We start from the raw sequence: 20702 nt of genomic DNA, 5'->3' as shown, positions 1-20702 counted from the left end.
CATCCCTTACCTTGTTCGAGGCCATTTCACTGACGGAATGCCTGGTCTGCAGGGTCTCTAGCTGGTCCAGGCACCAGTCCAGCTCCTCCAGGGTCTCGCTGGCCAGTTTCTGGTAAGCCTCCTCTGCGAAGAGATAGGGAAAGGGGTACTCAGTTCTGAAGCGCTTCACGGGGCTACCGGCCATCTCCAAAGGGGCCATCCTGCCATACCCAGCCATGCTCGGATGCCCAGTGCCCACACATGAGTGCTGCTCCTTCATATTGTTAAGCCAGGCACCGGGGGAAGAGAAGACGCTCTGCGGGGGAGGCAAACCGCCTCTCGGAGGGAACCCCAAAGTCTCTCCAGCTTGGCGCTCTCCGAGTCCAGGTCCAGAGAGGGCTTGGAAACTCCAGTCAATAGTTTTTATTTGGTTGTTTTAGTTGGGTTGGGTCTGGTCGGGGTTTCTCTCAGAGTGCCTTTTAGACAGTGTTGGGGGCACCGAGTCTCAGTCTTTTAACCCAATTTTAGCCTACAGGGCCGGATGGGAGGTGCTGGGGTGCTGTTTGGTTGCCAGGGCTGTCTGTCCTCTGTCTTTCAGAAACTTGCTTCTTTGTATCCAAAACTAATCTCGGCTCCCTCTCCTCCTCCTCCTGAAAGAGGTCTGGGTGATGCAGACAGTTTTCCCTAGACTGGAGACCGGCTACACCTCCCCTTTTCCTCTGCGCCTCTCCCCTTCCCCCTCCCTTCTCCTCCTCCTCTCTCCGCCCCCCTCCCCCCGCCCCCCCCCCCCCCCCCCCCAGCCGCCTTAGAGACTTCAGGGAGGCACTTTCAAGCAGAAATGAATCAGCTGCTGCCGTGTGGAAGCGGCCACCACGCTTCCTGTTTTCTTTCTCAACTCCTCCTTGCAGCCGCGGCCGCTGCGCCTGCCCTGAAAGCTGCCCGGTTCCCTCTCCCGCTGACCCCACCGGCCCTGCCCCAGGCCCTGCTACTACTTCACCCCTGTACCCAAGGGAAAGGAAAGCCAGAATTGCACGACATTCCCCTTGTGTCCTCCGGGATCCTCCTTTCTGCTTGGGTCCCTGTCTCAACTGGCAAGCGTCTCTACGGGGCACATCCTAACAGTGGCTGCAGGCAGAGCATCCCAGCTGAGCCTGGAACCTCCCCAGGCATCCTTTGAACCAAGACAGAGAGGGACTCTGTGTGTGTGTGTGGTGTGTGTGTGTGTGTGGGGGTGTGTGTGTGTGTGTGTGTGTGTGTGTGTGTGTGTGTGTGTGTGTGTGTGTGTGTGTGTGTGTGTGTGTGTGTGTGTGTGTGCTGGGGCGAGGAGGAAAACCCGGTGCGGAACCAACAGTAGCCTTTGCCAGTTGCCACCTCAAAGCTGAATCGGACAGGCGCGAGCAGACACCCGCACACAGGCACATGTACAGACGCGCACTCGCACGGCCCCTGCCTGGCACAGCACCTGCTCCAGGAAGGAACCCGGAGTGCTCCGAGGGCAGTTCTCTGTCTGTCTGTCTGTCAGTCAGTCAGTCAGTCCGTCCGTCCGTCCGTCCGTCGGTCTCTGTCTCTCTGTCTCTCTCTCTCTCTCTCTCTCTCTCTCTCTCTCTCTGTCTCTCTCTCTCTCTCTCTCTCTCTCTCTCTCTCTCCTCTCTCATCTTTCTCCCTCTCTTTGTCTCTTGTCTCTCATCTCTCCTTACCTTGTTCCTCATTCTCTCCCTCTCCCTCGCCTCCTCTTTCCCCTTTTCTCCCTTCTCTATTCCATTTTGCCCGGGCTAGGAAAAGTCCGTTATTTCTCCATTTCCAGCACTGCTCCTTCGGAGTGCCTAAGAAGCTTCACAATGTTCGAGATCTGTACCACCTTGGATCTTTGGTTCTAGGTGTCCCAGTTTGTCTGTTTGTTTTTAGAGTGACTGTTGCAAGGTACCTCTTCATGTGGCAGGGAGATGTTCTGGGATAAATGCTTTCTTTCCCCAGATACACCATCCCAGAGAACCCCAAGATCCTTAAATAGCAAAAAGAATCACCTCGAGTTTGGGAGTCTCAATGCCTTGAATGTCCTCTAAGCATGTTATTTTATATAAGCATATATCATATACATGAGCCCTAAAAATCAATCTCTCTCCCCCTCTCTCTCTCCCTCTTATGAGACAGAAGAAATTTTGAACTTCTCCCCACTCCTTTCCCACCTGACCTATAACAAATTTAAAAAGAAAAATAGAAATGGTTAACTACTTTACTATCACTACTATTCATAGAATAACCACAAACATGACAGAATGAGAAAAAAGAAAGAAAGAAAATATCGCAAAGCCATATTGCAGCATATTTTCTTACCATCATTAGAGGCTGATCCTAAGAAAGAGAAAGGGGGTATATGTATTCTTTCCTCCCAGAAACTGATGAACTGCAGGAAAATTTGACTACATTAGCAGTGGGTGAACGAACCCATTCAGGGAAAAGAAATCCAAATTCCCAAGGTGAAGATTCTATTTCATTGAACTTTTTATTCTCTCTTAGAAAGCATCATTTGAAGAGGCCTTATATGACTTTTGTGGCATGCCTTTTTTTTCCTCCCTCAAATTAGGCTACTAGAGTAGAAGCAATTAAAGAACTTAAAGACTCTGGAAATAAACAGTCAATGGCACATTAAGGAAAGTATCTTATGCAAATGAACTTCAGAATCCTGGGACCTTGATACTTCTTTTATAATATCACTGGCAAAATGTTAAGAAATATTTTAAAAGTAATTCTAATACTAAGACACAGCACTGCCTGCTTTTACCTGGGGGTACCGTAGAGGAGAAGACCAGTTGTAGCAGAAGCAGCATGGATCTTGAAAGGTTAGGGGATGGGGATTCTAATCCTGGTCTAATACTAGATCTGCCACTTATCAAATACATGACCATGTTCAAATTATTTCACCTTTGGGAGCCTCAGTTTGCTGGTGAGGTGATTAGGAGAAACAAATAAGATAATATATGCAAATATAACTTTATAAAGAGGTAATGTGATTCTGCATGTGTATTTTGATACATCATTTATCAGAAAAAAGAAATCTGCTCAAATTAGTTAAATTAATATCAGACATGAGGTGGGGAATTTTTAAAGAAAAATCTACTTGTTTTCAGCTAACTTAGGGGTATTTAGTAAACTAGTGATTAATTGAATTCAGTTCAGCAAACCAGTTATGCTTTAAAATCCAAACATCTAAGTCTATCCTTGGATTCAGGAAGACATGGTTCAAACATTCATCCTAACATATATATCTGGGTGACCTGTAAGCAAATCACTTAAACTATCAGTGTTAATGAGAAATTTATATAGGAGCTACTTTATTGGAGAGACCTTGGACATGAGGACTTCTCCACAATGAGAAAATTACAGATCCTAACCCCATTACTCTGAGAGCAAAAAACACACATACACACACACACGTACACACACACACACACACACACACACACACACAAGACACCATGCTTTGAATCTGGGGGAAGGGGAAATAGGGTAAAGGTAGAGATAAGGAGTCTCCTCTTGCCCAGGCTCGAAGTATAGGACTTAAGGACCATTAGAACTCCACTGATCAATGAAAGCTTTGAGTTGTTTCTGTCTCCCACTTAGACCAGTTCACCCCTTCCAATATTGATTCCAGACACAGCACAGACACCCCATTCAATTTCTCCAACTGCAGCTCAGAACTCCCCTCTCAAGAACTCCACCAGTCACAGCCTCTCCAGCAGTAGGGATGACAGGTGTGTACCAACACTCTTACCCCTCTGAATGGACAATTAAACTCAACCTTCAGTGTCTAGAATGCATTCACTTAGCCTATGTCTAATGTCTAAACCAAGAGTTCTTAACCTTTTTTGTATTCATGGACCCCCCTAAAATCTGGTCAAGCCTATGGATCCTATGTCAGAGTAAAAATATATAGGATTACAAAGCAAACAAAAAAATATAGTTTGTAGCCAGAAAGATAGTAGCCACCTGCAATCGAGCAGTGGGGCTAATAATTACAATAATTTTGAAGTAAGGACTATAAATAATATTTCAAGATATCTACTAAGACTATAATGTGACATGAAAATATAGCATTTCTATTTGAGACAATCACAGGTACTGCTAATGCTATGATGGTTTCTTGTCAACATTCGCAATTGAAGGAAATGCGAAATTCTAGTTAGAGGTTAGTGAAAATAAAGAAATAATTTTTCTCCCCATCCAAGACCATAAAAACTCTGAAATCTATCCATGGAAACCTGAGGGGATCTGTGGATCCCCGGTTAATAAATCCTGTGCTGCAACATGACTAATGTGGAAATATGTTTAATATGATTGTATATGCAAGGCCTATATCAGATTGCTTGCTGTTTTGGGGAGGGGAAGGGAGGGAGGGAAGGAGGAAAAAGAAATTGGAACTCAAAATCTTATAAAAGTGAATGTTGCAAACTATCTTTACATGTACTTGGAAAAAATAAAATACTATTAAGTGGGGAAAAAATAAATCCTGTGCCAGTTCAATAGCTATCAAAGATGGATCTCCAGATCAATCTCTCCTACTCTACAAGTGACCAGGATTTAGTAATAATGGGGGGGAGGGGTAATCCAGACAGTTTATACTCCTTGCCCACATCAACTCACACAGAACTGCCATCAACCAGTCACACACTGCATTTCAAGGCTTCTTGAAGATGAAAAGTAACAGCCTTACACACACACACACACACACACACACACACACACACACACACACACACACACACACACACACACACACATTGAGGACTTAATAGAATGAATCCCAATACACAATACTATCATATTAATTTTTACATGGGAAAAACTAATATATAAGGGTTTTCAAGTTAATGATCTAGGACATTAATAATGTAAAACTTGTCCTTAGTGCAGCTTGGTGGCAAAGTAGATATGAGTACCCAACCTGTAGTCAGGAAGACTCATCTTCCTGAGTTCAAATCTGGCCTCAGACATTTAACAGCTATATGATCCTAGGCAAGTCACTTCACCCCATTTGCCTCAGTTTCCTCATCTGTAAAATGAACTGGAGAAGGAAATGGCAAACCACTGCAGTATCTTTGCCAAGAAAACCTCAAATGGGATCACAAAGAGTCAAACGCTATTGAAACAAGTGAACAATAACAAAAATAAACATTTCTGGAGAAAGCAGGTAATTTTATGTTATCACATTTTTAGTCTCATACTGAGAAATCATCATGGTAATAACAATTAGCATTTTATGTAATTGTATACATGTATAGGGTATTAGCTGAGGCATATATACATGCCTTTATGTATATGTACACATATACACATGTATGTGTTATGCACGTGTCTATATGCACACTCGCACCTGTACATATTTGAATGTGCATAAGTGTACACATATACACGGGCATTATGCACGCACACGTGGAAAAGGGATAAATAAGAGGGGAGGAAGAAGCCTGGATAAAAGATTGGCCTTGGAGTTCAGACATGAGTTCACATTCAACCTTTAAACCATAATAAATATGACCATAGCCAAGCCATTTAACTGTTCAGTGTTCCACTGTTTATCTCCATGGTGAAAAGAATTCCCACAATAGGACTTCACTCAAGAAATCACAAATCTAGGCCAGTTTATATGTAAATAGAGATAGAGAGATACATGTGTATGTATATGCATGTCTACCAGTCTACTTTACACAGTTTTCTGTTTGTTTTATTTTATTTTATTTTTTTAATTGTGACAGCAGGAAAGAAAAGAGAATGAGCCCCTTGAGTTCAGGAACAATGTTCCACTTCTTTCTTCCTATCCACAATGTGTGCCATAAAACCAATGCTTAATAAGTGCTGATTGGGATCAGTCTGGATCCATGACTACATTCATCTAAGGAAATGTCCTGATGAGGAAACTCACTCTACAAATGCAGGCAGACATTTTCTTTGTAATCTACGGTCAGAGAGGTTCCTAGGGCACTGAGAAAGTAAATGATTTGTGCAGGGGACACAGAATCAGTGGGTATCATAGGAAGGAGTTGAATTCAGATCATAGCTCCAAAGCTACTTCTCCATCACACTACTTTCACAAGGAGATAGCATTTAACAGTAGGGCAAGGAAACAATTTGCCTTTGATATTGTTAACCTTCAGACTCATCATTTTGCAGGTTATGTTAGTTTGTCAGTAAGCCGAATACTGATGCTGAGAATCCTAGAACTTTCAGAGTTCCCTCCCGGTCCTGATTTCTCCATGGATATCACTGAAGCTCACTAAACCACCAGGAGAATTAACTGTAAAATTCTTAGGATTATAATAAGCACATTTAGACAATGTCAAGTATCCTATATCGTCATAATGAGTCATAGGCATTCTAGGATAGACAAAAATCATGAGATTTATTTTTGGATTTTATGGAACACTTCTCTACCACCATTAATAAGCTAAAGAATCCAAATGTTGTCTCTAGAATGAGGCTCAGAGAGTCATCACTTAGAAAGTGTCTGTGAAAACCCTTCTATTTTAAGTGCCCAAAAGATTTGTCAAATAGCAGTTATTGAGAAGACAATTACCAGGAACAAAAATATGACAAACTACTGTGAATGCAGGACGGGAGCTCTGGAGGGACCCACTCACAATGGGTTACACTTGACAAGTGCCCTTCCAATCACACTTGTAGGTTTTTCTCCAAAGCACCAGGGTACTACATAGCAACCCACAGGACTGCTTAGTGATCTTATGAACAAGCAGTCTTTAAGTTTTCTGAAATTTGGATTCCCCCTATTCCCCTACTTCTGGATAATCTGAAGGGTTCTCTTGAAATGATTCCATGCCCATGACTAAAAGATGTCAAGGCAGCAGCCTTCTTTTCAAAAGAAAAAAAAAACTCCAGTTAGGAGGAGGTGGAGGTAATATATCCTTGTGAAATGTTTGTCAAACTGTTCTTCCTATTCTGTTTGGAGACTAGGTATATTTATGTTGACCAACTTGGTGCCAGGATTCTTTAATTAGGTGCACTTAACAAGATGAATGTATCAAAATACTTCTCTGCCTGGACTCCAAGAATTCAAGTTCAGTAACAGCTTAGCTTGTACTACTTCTACCTACCTAAGTCTCAATGGCATGTACACTTTCCCTTGCTCAGGGTATGGAGGGATAGACGGGGAGGAGAATCGACTATTGGCAAATTATTCTATGTTACTATAAAAATAGCATGAACTCTATTATCAGTGAAGGCCATGTTTTAAAACTACTAAAGAAAGTATGAATGACTTTGCTAACACCAGATAAAAACCGTCTGCCTGATACAGTTATCTTTTCTTTGTTTGTTAACTTTCACTAAATATTTTCTAAGATTAAGCAATGACACATTCCTCTACCAACTTTTCTGACTCTAGCTTCTCTCATCACTCCCTCTCATTAAATATCTACTCTGAGGAGGAAATGAAAACGTTTTTAGATGTTGGTAGAACTGATGGAAAAGAAATTGCATTTGACCATGGGTATGGCTTGGTCCTCAGAGAGCTCATTTCAGCCCAAGTCTCATGGCCTAAGTAGCTTCTTTATAACTTTTTACTGGCTTTTAAGATATTCCCTTATACGTGTTTATCTGATGGGGAATACATGAAGGCATTGGCTTTACTTTCAGAGAGCACATGTAACAGGTTTAAGCAACGCTTGCCAGTGGCAAGTTACTGTCTAATTTCTAGGTATATTTCTGGCATCAAGTGCTTGTTTTGAAGTACTTTAAAATCTCCTAAAAATGTAAAATTGCCTTTGGTACTTCTGCAGTTCCAAAGGGAGGATAGATATCATTTTTTTTCCTGCAAAAGTTTTGATGTTTTTTTTTTTCTTTGCCTTCTCACAATCTACAAATAATTCTTCTGGGATTGCCGGAGGCCCTGGTAAGTTTTATTAAAAACTTAATTTCATGAACACTGATATCCTCTGATGACCTGTAGGTCATCTTGTCACTAAGATAAAATTTCAGTAAGATTTGACTGTCTTAAGTAGTATAACCAGTGCTTTGCTAAAGATTATTCTTATCTTAAACAGCTAGCATTCAAATCATAAAGAGGTGGCAATATAATTCTTTAATTAAGTACCCACCGAAGGCTTGGCATAAAACATTACCCAAGGGCTGGCTGCCTCTTGTAATCTGAGGAGGCTGGGAAGATTCCTCAACGCCAAATATCTCTCCCAACCTGTCAGTCACCTAAATTTCACCATTAGTGATTCACTGCTTTGGGTGTCTAAAGCTTTTCATCTTGGAGAGTCCCTGGTTAAGATGCAAATACCCCTAGGGGTAATATCTTAGCATAATGTGTAAACAGGTTGGGGAGGGGCAGAGAAAGTGAAAAAACTTGACTGAGAGAGGAAGGAGATACCTAGAGGTGGTTAGGGATCTCTGAAAGGCAATGGGAGTTCAATTTCATCCATATATTTTGTCTGGCATGTTCAGTGCAATGCAGAATTTACAAAGGGCATAAATAATCCATCTTCTTTCTATATTAAACCATTTCCATTTGACATCTATCTTATTTCCTGTTGAAGCTGATAGTGACTTCTTTTGAATAAGACAATAACTGGGGAGGGCAGTTCCTATCTCGGAGCATTATCACCAGTTGATGACCAATCCACCTAAGAGACTTTTTAGTCCTTTCCAGTACTTCCTTTACATAGAACTGAAGAGGATTGCCAACAAAGAGGGTTTTGTCTGGAAATTTCATTTCATTAAAACAAAACCAAACATTTTACATAGAAAACTGCTTTGAGGTATGAGACTCTGGGCATTTTTTTTGGCCTCATAATTCCAATTTTGAAGTACAAAAGCAGTTAGGCAATGCACACAATATTTTACCAATAAAATAAAGGGTTTGTACTAGGGTAGGGGTTCTTAATGTTTTTTTTTTTGTTTTGTTTTTTGTTTTTTGTCTCACGGACCTGTGCTCCTTTCTCAGAAGAATGCTTTTAAATTCATAAAATAAAATGCATAAGACTACAAAGACTTTTTTAAGTTATCTATATCTATACAAAACACGATCATGGAACTCAGATTAAGATCCCTTGCAAGATAGGATTTCTAAAATCTATTCTGGCATTTTCTGACTTCTGTTAACAAAATGAACTCCTGAAGGGCAATGCCCATCTTTTGCCTTTCTTTGTATCCTCAGTGCTTAGCACAATGCCTGGCACATAGTAGGTACTTAATAAATGTTAGATGACTTGTCTTGACTCATGGTTCATGAGATTGGTTGAAATTGATCTCAAATGAACCAGGAGAATAGTGTACACTGTAACAGCAATATTGTAAGGATGATCAACTGTGAAACATTTAGTTGCTCTGATAAAGACAATGATCCAACATAATTCCAAAGGATCTATGATGAAAAATGCTACCAACCTCCAGAGGGAGAAGAGACGAACTCTGAAAACAGATTGAAGCATACTTTTTATAACTTTTTTTAAAATTTTTCTCCTTCTTTTGTCTGTTTTCTTTTGCAACATGGCTAATATGAAAATATATTTTCCCTGACTTCACATGTATAATTGATAACAAATTGCTTCCCTTCTCAACGAGAGAGGAAGGAAAGGAATGAGGAAGAGAATTTGAAACTCAAGATTAAACAAAAAATTGATGTAAAATTTTTAACATGTAATTGGGAAATATTTAACGAAATAAATGAAATATATTGAAAAAAATGAAATTGATCTGATTTCTTCTTTCAACTTATTTTTTCAAGACTACTTCTTTCATGAAGTCCAGCATTATTATCCTGAGCCTATCAGCCAGAAAACTATCTCTCCCTCCTTCCCAAAGGACTTTGTACTTCTTATTCCATTTTCATATTCTATCCAATATTTTGGTTATTTGTATAAAGAATTTATCTTTCCTTCTGGGCTAAAACATATGCATCTTATTTGTCATATCTCCAAAGCTCACAAATAGGACATAGTAACTATTCAATCAGTATTTGTTCAAAGAATAGATGGATTTTTCCTGATTGACCTTGATCAAGTCATCTGACTGGAATGTTATAGAAGGGATTCTTGCACTGGGAAGAAGCTAGAAGACCTTTAAAGTTTCTCCAACTCAAAATTCTGTGATTTTAAATCATATAAATTCTATGTTTTCCTATGTGTTAAGTGGGGAAGTTGTGGTGAATAATAAAAAACAATAGACATGCCTTTTAGACAGATCATATGCCCTTCTCACTTTAACTCCCCAAATCCAACCCCATGTCTGCCTCTTGGCATTTGTGATTTGCCCACTTCCTCTCCGTTTTTATAATTACTATGCAACTCATCTCTATATTGTATTATACTCAAAAGCTATACAAGAACCTATGAGTTAGTCCCCTTTAGTTTCAGTTTCTTCTCCTTCCAATTCAACCTATATTACTATTTAGTCATTTTTCAGTCATGTCTGACTCTCTGTGATCCCATTTGGGGTTTTCTTGGCAAAGATACTGGAGTGGTTTGCCATTTCCTTCTCCAGCTCATTTTATAGATGAGACAACTGAAGTAAACAAGGTTAAATGACTTTCCCAGGGTCACACAGCTAATAAGTGTCTGAGGCCAAACTTGAACTCAGGTCTTCCTGACTCTGGGCTGGGCACTCTATCCACTGTGCCATCTGAAAACAATTACAGTGCAGCAAATTAAAAGTGTCCTTTGTTGATGTCGGTCACTGGTTGATCCCTTGTTTATCAAAAATCCTACATTCCCAGGTGGTATTGCTCAGAGAACTTTTGGAAGTGAGTTTCTTTGAGTAGAACATGTCTTCAGCCTTGGCTCAGTAAATGGGCAATTCAGTTATTTTATAGGAATTTAAATATGGGTTTAAAAACTTAAATGAGCTTCCAAATGGAGTCATAGGATCAGCACTTTAGAGCTGGAAGGGGCCTTGTAATCCAACCCCCTCATTTTATAGATGGAGAAAACTGAAGCCCAGAGACACAAAGGCAATAAATAAGCAGGAGAGTGAGGAAATAATGCCAGATTTTCTAACTCCAAAACCAACATTCCTGCTACTATAATCAGTGATCCTGACACCCCCTTTCTGTTTTGTTCTATGATCAGCCTCTTCAAAAACACGGTATTAATTGTGTGTGTGTGTGTGTGTGTGTGTGTGTGTATGTGTATGGGAGGTGGGGAATCATAAAGGCCATTATATCACTCTATTTACTTTTTAATTTTTATTATTCATGTTTTAACATATTCAATCATGTTAGAAACTAGTGGCCGATTAGCAAACCTGTATTTCTTAACATGTGCTTGCATTTTTCAACAAACCTACATTAGAAGGTTTCTAAAATGTACCCTTCTGGTGTCTTCATCCATTTGCAACCTTACTAAGTACAGAAAACGACTTTTCTGGGTTTGCAAAACAACTTCTTGGTAGATGAGGACCCAGGCAGCCATGAATTTACCCAAAGGAATGCATGTAACAATTTATCAGCCTGACAGAAGTTGACAGTCAGGTTGACTTTGGAATGTTTTGGACAGAATTTACTGTCATATTCCATTCCTCTCTCAGTTCACTGATGCTGGACAGGTGTGAGACTAGAATCCAGGAGGTGGAAAGGAAGTTGGGAAATCACAGCCACCCCCAAATTACCCAATATGCTTCTCTTTCCTACTGTGCCTTAATCCTCTTTACACACATTCAACAAAACTGGCCTCCTTGCAGTCCCTACTATGTGACCTTCCTGTCCATCTCCAGATCTATACATGGACCCATAGGTATTCCTTTCTCACTTCCATCTCTCAGAAGTCCTAGTCTCTTTCAAAGAGCTACCTTCTATAGGAGCTCTTTCTTGACCCCCAAAGCAGCTATTACTTTCCCCTCCCCCCTTTTCTGGAAAATTACCTTGTAATTTTATTTTTTTTATCTATTTCTATGTGCGTATGTTCTCTTCCCTCCCTCCTGTAGCATGTTAGAGGTTGTATTTTTATTTTTTGCCTACTGTCTCCCAGTGCCTGGTACTGAGAGGTGCTTAATAAATGCTTATTAATTGACTGAATCATTCTCATGCCGAGTCCAATGTTCCTTCCTAAGTTTAGATCTGAGGGGACTGACTCAGACTGACAATGCTCAGAGGATTCTGCCTTGAGCTAATTCCCCAAATCCATAGACCTTGAGGAGCAGTGTGGTGACAAATGAAGGCACAGTCCTCTCAGCCACAAGATTCCCAGTGCTGGACTGGAATGTATTCAGAAGCTTGGGAGTTTAGACTGAAATAAGAGCCCACAGGTTCCCTGACCTTTGTCATCCTAACCCACTTCTTTATATATCCAGAGCCTATCTGAGCAAGCTACCTAGATGATAACCTGCCCTAAATTAAAAGACAGTCAGGATTTTGAACCTAGTTGGGGCTATCTTCCAGAGGACGTACAAAAGGTAATAAATTAGTAGTTCAGATGAACAACTGAAAAGAACTAGAGAACAGAGGAAATCACTACTTAAAGAGGGAGGTTTTTCTAAATGCTCTGCATTTCCCAACTGGGAAACTTTGGAACATCATCCAGGACTCTGGCTCCCTCATGATACCTGAAATACAGACTTGTAGAACCCATGTTGTATGAGTAAGGCACTGTAATGGACCTAAGAGATCACATAATCTAATCCTTCCATTTTACAGACTAGCAGAGTGAGGCTTGGAGCAGTTAAGTGACTTACAAAGAGTCATAAAGCTACAAAGTGAGAAAGGCGAGTAGGTGGCACAGTGGAAAGAGTGCAGGACCTGGAATCTGGAAGACCCCCCATTCAAATCCTGCCTCAGATACTTACCAGCTGTGTGTGTTTGTCCTTTGTTGCCAAAGAAGACCATGCCATCAGAGAAATGATGATATGACTTGCACCTGACTTTGTTTTGAGTGAGGGAGGGCTGTGCAGGTCACCAGCCTCACTTCTCCTCCAGAGCCATCTGAATCCAGTGACCAGATATTCATCAGGATGACTGGAGATGACCCAGGATGAGGCAACTAGGGTTAAGTGACTTGCCCAAGGTCACATAGCTGGTGAGTGTCAAGTGTCTGAGATGAGATTTGAACTCAGGTCCTCCTGACTCCTGCACTGGTGCTCTATCCACTGCACCACCTAGCTGCCCTCATCCTAGGTAAATCACTTAATCTACCTGTCTCAGATTATCTTGAAAGATGAGGATAGTACCACCTGTCTCCCAGGACTGTGAGGATCAAATGAGAAAATATTTGTAAAGCACTTTGTAAGCCTTAAAGTGCTATATAAATGCTAGCTATTAAGTGTTAGAACTGGAATTTGAATGCTTAAATCCAGTCCGTGGCTTGGAAAAACCTCCATCCTCTGACTCCCCAACAAGCTTTTCAATTTCATTTCTCATTGCCGCTCAATATTAGTCCCCTCTCTGGATAGGGGACATAGAGTTTTATGTGTTGTTTAGTCTCCAGAGTATCTCCTCAAGATCCCCTGATTTTCAGTAGCCTATTTCTATTTTCACTATGCATTCTGTAAACTCTATAGCACTAAGTGAATGTATTATTATTACTTATAATAATATTATGCCATATTGCTTACCTCCCCAAAGGAATGAGCTGCAGGAAGGGTAGCAAGATCCCAGTTTCATCTTGTGATGTCATTTTACCCATTATACAGTAGATAAAGATCAATGAATGAATTAAGGAAAATACATCTTACCTATAAAAAATAACTCTACCTAACTCAAATATAATTCACTGTCTAGAAGAAACCTGATAACTGAATGAATCCAAATATACAAAAAAGATGGAACTACTTTTGATTCTCTGTCAAGGATTCTTTACATTTTGTTTTATTTCACTTGCTGGTAATAGCCTATCAATCTTTTTTTTTTTTTTTAAAGAAAAAGATCTTGTCTTTCTGTCAGATATGTAAATTTATGTTAATGAAAAACACAATCTAATTATTATGGTTTCTGTGGACTCTAAAATTCACTCAATGCAAGCTCATGTTTCTATAACTTCCTCAGAGAACCACGACAAGGATGTTCTGTGCTTTAGGCAAGGTTTAAACATCATGTTTTCCTAGTCCCTAAGTCTGACAATTTGGCTTGCCCACTCTTTCCCCTACTGTGCTACCCAGGGATTTGATCCTTCAATTTACCAGATGGAATCTGACTTAGCACAAAATAAGTAAATGGGCACTAAGGAGAACATAATTTTATGGCTGTACCATACAGTATTTCTGAAATAATATTTTAAAGTCTCCCTCACTGTGATCACTATGTTGTACCCAGAATGGCTGCTTACTCTGTGCCTGTCTCCAGTTCTCACTCTGCTCCTATACTTAATTTCATTGAAATATGTTAAAAGCTATCAACATGCCCATTTGATATCTTTTATCCAATTCCATTTGGTTTAGAGATGATAGGCTGAATTATAAGTCACACTTAGAATATCTCTTTGTGCCCTATAGTAATGTCCCAGATTTAATGAAAATCAGTCAACTCCTTCAACAAGTTACCATGGAACATACATCCATATGTAAAATGCCACATGGTAGAGGTTTAAACCACAACCTCACTTCAAACAGTCAATTAACTTGCAGGAGCAAAGTGTTCTCTAAGGTGCTGACAACTCTGAACTGTCTGCCATGGCTGAGTGCTGGTCCATTACACCTCTTTCTATATAAACAAAGAGAGCGAAAATTGGGGGGTTGAATGAAGGTGGTAATTGATGCAAATCTTATTAAGTCACAGTGCTAATTAAATTCTCAAACAACAAAAGGCTATGGTTTTTCCTTTTTGTGCTATAGTATAGAGGGATATATTTTTTGTGATAAAAAGAGAAAAAGAAAGAAATGCCAAATACCATTTGAAGTCCATGTTTAACTTAAACTAGGCAGGAATTTAAATACAGAGATTTTGCGGTGATAGCTTTGATGGGACAGCTCTGGAAATTACATCATGTTCTGCAACAAATCACCATGGACCACCAGAGAAAAGTACAAGTAAAGACAATCAACCAATCGATAGACACTTATTAAGAGGCCAGCACAGGGGTTGGAGAATCTGCAGCCTTGAGGCCCATGTGGCCCTCTATGTCCTCAACTGTGGTCCTTTAACTGGATGCAGACTTCACTTTGGATTCAGTTAAAGGGTTGTACTTGAGGACCCAGAGGGCCACATGTGGCCTTCAGGCCACAGGTTCCCCATCCCTGGCCTACCATGCTAAGTGCTGGAAGTCATTCATGAAGCTCCAGTTTTCAGAAAATTTTTCATGCAATAGATTTTGTACAACTGCCCATGTTTTCCCACATGTAGAAATAAAATCCCAAGGGCAAGAGCTTTATATTTGTGGATACTGATGACAGCAACAGCATCAGTATTAAGGTGATAAAGGTGTTAAAAATAGTCACTATGATCATCAGTCACCATCCTTCTAACTGCCTGTGTATTCATCATGCTCCTTGGAGTGTCTGTCCTTGTACGACCCTCCCATCTTAGAGATGAGACAAGGTAAATTAAAAAAAAAAAAAAAAGATTGTTGGGCTCTTATCAGGCTAGCAAAACAAACTTTAAAGAACATTTCACTAAAAATCAGAAGGTAAAGTTTGTATAACCAATGTCACCAAAGCTTATACAAATTGTCTTAAATAAAATTAAAGTTAGCTCCATTTAATAAAGATTGTAACAAAGGTGTTACAACACGCAAGGTACTGTAATTTCTTATGGGGGAAAAGATACAATTCCTCAGAACACTATTAAGTTAAGAAATGACTGATTCGGAGGTAGCATGAAGGAAAGGGAGCAGAAGGGGACTCCAGGGCCAACTTTAGGGAGAAGAAGTCCCAGAGCTGAGTTTCACAGAAAGATGAAAATGAGATGAATTAGGGTTGGGAATACATTCTAAGCATGAGGAGGTGGTACGTATGTTCAAAGCTGAGAGAAGGCTAAATGAAAGCTGGCAACAGTAACTTATCAAGTTGAGTTATAATGTCATGCCCAGGTAGAAGAATATCATGAAATATGGCTATAAAGAGAGGGTACAGCCATACCATAGAGTGTTTTTAGGGGCTGAGTTTGTTTTATTTTAGCAACAGGAAGCCACTGATAGTTTTGTAGCCAGGGAAGTAACTTGCTCTCACTTGTAGATTAGGAAGAGTATTCTGGAGGCTGTATGTATGATAGCTTAGATCGCAAGGAGTCCATTTTGCAAAACCTCAGAATTGTCTGAACAAAAAGAAATAAAATCTTTGAATTAAGCTGGTGACAGTGGGCACAACCAGGGTATATGGAATGTGAAAAAAACTGCCGCTCTTCTCAATTCCTTTTTCTCCCCAAATATATGGGATTATAATACATTATTCACTTTAAGTAGGTAGATTCCCAGTGAGGAATCATTTGAGGAGCTGGGATCTATTCACAAATATTTTCCTCAATGGCCTAAAATTTCTATTCTTTAAATTAGTTATAGATTCTCTAATAAAGCAGAGAGTACTTTCCCCTCCAGAAAATCAAAGCTGAAATGGACATAATGTTTACTCACACCAGCCCATGTGAGATTACTGAAAGAAGAATGAGAAGTCAAAATATGAAAAAGTCCGTGCCTGCCAATATGAAAACACGATGAAAACTGAAGTATAAAATAGCTGGGAACAATCGTCCATATCCATCTTCTCCCCAGCTGCAGGCCCTGGGGACAGAATGAATGCCAGGCAACTTTTAAATTCAGAAGGCAAAAGACATAAGGAAGAAGTCAACAAGGCTTCCATTCCAGTTGTTACATACAGAGAGCCACGGAGCTAGATAGGGTTTATGATTCGTTTCATCTTTTACCGTTGGGTTGATGCATTTCTGTCTCTGTATCCTCAGCACCTAACTCAGTGCTTTATACAAGTGCCTGATTAAAGCATGTTGCATTAACTGTTACATTAATTGTTCCTGTTCAAGGTACTATCCTGGGAGACCTCAATATAGTGGAATGCACCCCTTTGTCCCTCTGAAAGGCTGTTGGAGTTGCAATGCTCTCTTCAGGGGCTTTGGAAGTAGGGTTGTAAGGCTGTTCTTTGCTAAGTGCCTCACCGGCTCTCAGGGACCTTCTCTTGTAGACTCCTAATGCAAATAAGGTTAGAATTGGATAGTCTCTTGTTTTTTTGTCTTGGCCTTTCCTTATTCATCAGGGAAATTTGACAACTTATATATTGTTTCCTTGGGACCCCGATTTTTCCTTGGAATAGTGAGAGGACAGTTAATTTTCCTGAAAGTATTATTGCCTTCCTCTAGATACCAGTTAATCCATAAGGAGTGATTCTAGTGTTAGGAATTTCAGGTAAATCCATGGGTATTAGGTGCAACATTTCTTAAAAGCACCTTCTTAGGAGATAGGAGAAAATAAGTATACTAATACTCTGTTAGTAGAACTGTGAACTAGTCCAGCCATTCTGGAGAAGAGTTTGGAACTATGCCCAAAGAACTATAAAACTTTGACCCAACAATACCACTACTAGATCTGTACCTCAAAGAGATGAAAGAAAAAAGGAAAAGGACCTATATGTACAAAAATATTTATAGCAGCTCTTTTTTATAGTAGCAAAGAAGCAGAAACTGAGCAAATGACCATTTATCAGGGAATGATTGAATAAGTTGTGTTACATGACTGGGATAGAATGATATTGTTCTGAAAGAAACAAGGAGGATTGTTTCAGAAAAAGAAGACTTATGTGAACTTATGCAAAGTGAAATGAGCAGAACTAGAACACTGTACATAGTAACAGAGATATTCTAACAACAATCAAGTGTGAAAGACTTAGCTACTTACTCTAATCAATACAATGATCCATCACAACTCCAAAGGAGTCATAATGAAAAAATTCTATCCACCTCCAGAGAGAGAACCGATAGATTCTGAGTACAGAAGGAAGCATATTTTTTTTTCTTTCTTTACTTTTCTTGCCTGTTTTTTGATGTAGGGGGAGGGGAGGAAACGGAAGTCATTACCACTTTCCAAGTAAAATGGATGCTGCATTTCTTGCCTTCTCAATGGATGAGGGGAAGAGGTAGAAAGGAGAAAATTTAGAACTGAAAATAAAAATTAAAAACAAAAACAAAAAAGCACCCTCTTAGTAAGTCTTAAATCACAACATCTAGGTAGTTGTCTATGCCATCTATAATCAGAGTAAATCTGGACTCACCTCTCAACTTTCCTGGAGGAAAAAAAAATCCCTCAATTCTCCTGTTCTCCCAACTTGAGACTTGCTGAAATTCACCTGACCAATGCAGAATCTAAACAAGGATTGTTATTGATTTCTAGCCATACTTTTTATTAGCATATATGAAATGAGAGGTTTTTTCTTCTGTGAGGCTGGTGACCTGCACAGCCCTCCCTCACTCAAAATGAAGTCAAGTGCAAGTCATGTCATCATTTCTCTGATGGCATGGTCTTCTTTGGCAATAAGGGATGAACACACTATACCCTGGTTTTCCTTTTCTTATTATTCATAGGATTTCAGAAGGGAGCACACATTCCAAGTAATTTGATAGATGGTCATCCAATCTTTCTTAATTCAATTAGTACTAACATTCCTAGAAGGCTCTCACAAATTATTTAAATGAGTAAGTAAGCAAATATACAATTTTAAATCTAGAAATTCTGATTTTGAATAAAATGACACTGCTGAGTTCCGAAGAATAGTTCAGATGGCAGAGACAGGTTTCCTGAGTGGAGAAAAAAATAGCAATCTGGAAAACAAGTTCTCTGAGCCAAGGGAGGCTAGATAATTCAGTACTGTAGTCTTCGTTATTTTACTGTGCTATCTGGTATTAGTAGGGGAATCAAGAAAAATTCAGGTTACCACTTTGCAGGACTTCCTTGCAAAGATATTGGTAAATATGTTCAATTTGTGAAAAGAGATCCTAGAAATGTTTCTCTCTTGTGACAAGATCAGTTTTAATGTTATTTTCTCTCTAAGGCTTATGCCAAGGTTTTACACTTAGAAGTAAGTGCCTTTCTCTTTTACAAACAATGATGCCTTACATTCTTTGTTTTCCGGTTTTGTGAGGTTTTTTTTAATTGGAAATTCACCACACCAAGACTTGGTCTTCTCTAACATTTTCCACAGCCTTAAATAGGCTCTTGATCATCAACTGACCATTTGAGTATTTCTTGACTAGCAGCTGTATGAACTTTACACGTTATAAGCATTGAAGTTAGGGCTTTCTGTACTGCTTTTTAGGCCAGACTACTGTGAAATCCATTAAAAAAGTATAAAACCTCTCTCCATCCCCCCTTTGAATATTCCCATACTTGAACTAAGTTTATGGTGCAGATTAATAAACTTTACAAATGGACCAGTTCTGGTCAAAATCTATCAACTCCGTCCACTTAAGAGTGAAAGAGTGACAAAAGTCAAATGCTATTGTAAGGATGGAATGACACCTTACTTAAATTTTATCAATAACGATCATTTAATTTGTTCTTTTTATGACCAGGATGTAACTGCAGGTGGCTTTAGTTTCATTTAATGAAGCAACATGTTAAGGTAACTCATGCTTTCAACAACACTTAGAAAAATCTTGTTTAGATTTCTTATTTGAATCTAATTGGATTAGAGATCAGGTCCATACATGTCATTTGTATATTTTTGACAAGAAAAGACTCCCTGTGTATCAGCAAAGTATTATGCACTCTTAACGTTCTCTACTTTAATCCCAGGCATTTCAGGAAAGTTAAAAGGAACTAAACTGGCCTCCCTCCCATCCCCCCTTTTCAAATCTTCCTATTAGTATCTATCAAATTTTGTCATACTTGCTGGTACTCAATCTTGTTAGAACAAGTACTTGTGGAGCACTTGAGAGCCTCTTCCTCCTCCACTTCCTTCCCCCTGCCCCTCTCATTCCCTCACTCCTTGTCCCCAAAAGTTCGAAATATTCTCTAGAATCCAGGTTATATTAAAGTAGGAGTTTGCAGAAAAAGAAAGAGACCTAAGCAGGCTAACTCCCCTACCTATTTCCCTAGGTGGTATATAAATAGCATGTGGAATTTGAAAATCAAGACAATCTGAGTTCACATCTGCCCCCTTAGACACTTATGTACTTGGTGGCCTTGGACAAGTCACTTAACCTTTTTCAATCTCCGTTTTTTTCATCTGTAAAATGACAGGGTCCTCCAAGGTCCCTCTTCCACCTCTACAGCCAGGAGCCTATGAACTACTGCATGTAGTTTAAGAAAATGATATCAATAGCTTTGCAAAACTATGCAAAGTATTAAGTTTATAAAAGACCCTGATTAATGTTGGTGGTAGTATTCAGTTCTTTTAGTCATGTCTAACTGTTCATGTCCCCATCTGGAATTTTCTTGGCAAAGGTACTGGAGTGGTTTGTCATTTCCTTCTTCAGCTCATTTTACATATGAGGAAACTAAGGCAAACAGGTTTAAGTGACTTGCCCAAGGTCACATTGTGAGTAAGAGTCAGAGGCTGAATTTGAACTCAGAAAGATAAGTCTTTCTGACTCTAGGCCCATTATATACTGACCACCAGTAAAGGAAATTTTATCCCAAAATGGTCCACAGTCATAGTTTACTCCTGTCAAGAAGGAACTGATTCATTCTCAAAAGACCTGGCTGTTTGGTGACTGGTTTTCACTTCACTAAAGTTTTTTCTGATCACTGTGGAGCCATAAATTGTTAGGTGAAAGCTTACTACAAGAGTGTGAAGAACTAACACCTGAAAATCATCTGGTTTAAAAAAAATCAACCTACACTCCA

The 20702-nt window shown here is 39.6% G+C and overlaps 1 protein-coding gene across 20 annotated transcripts in view; it reads right to left on the bottom strand.

Moving 5' to 3' along the window:
• The window catches only part of PDE4D (phosphodiesterase 4D), a 1946032-nt gene that overhangs the window by 64531 nt on the left and 1860799 nt on the right, over window positions 1–20702 (bottom strand). For 19 of the 20 annotated variants that reach the window (XM_072599359.1, XM_072599367.1, XM_072599363.1 and 16 more), the window contains one exon: window positions 11–123. In XM_072599359.1, the coding sequence (XP_072455460.1) occupies window positions 11–123 (113 nt within the window). Of the gene's footprint in view, window positions 1–10; window positions 124–209; window positions 730–20702 lie in introns of those variants that run through there. The other variant, XM_072599375.1, reaches the window with a different exon arrangement.

This window comes from Notamacropus eugenii, chromosome 4 (genome assembly GCF_028372415.1).
Source record: "Notamacropus eugenii isolate mMacEug1 chromosome 4, mMacEug1.pri_v2, whole genome shotgun sequence".
NCBI lineage: Eukaryota > Metazoa > Chordata > Mammalia > Diprotodontia > Macropodidae > Notamacropus > Notamacropus eugenii.
This window is presented reverse-complemented; position numbering and strand designations above follow the sequence as displayed.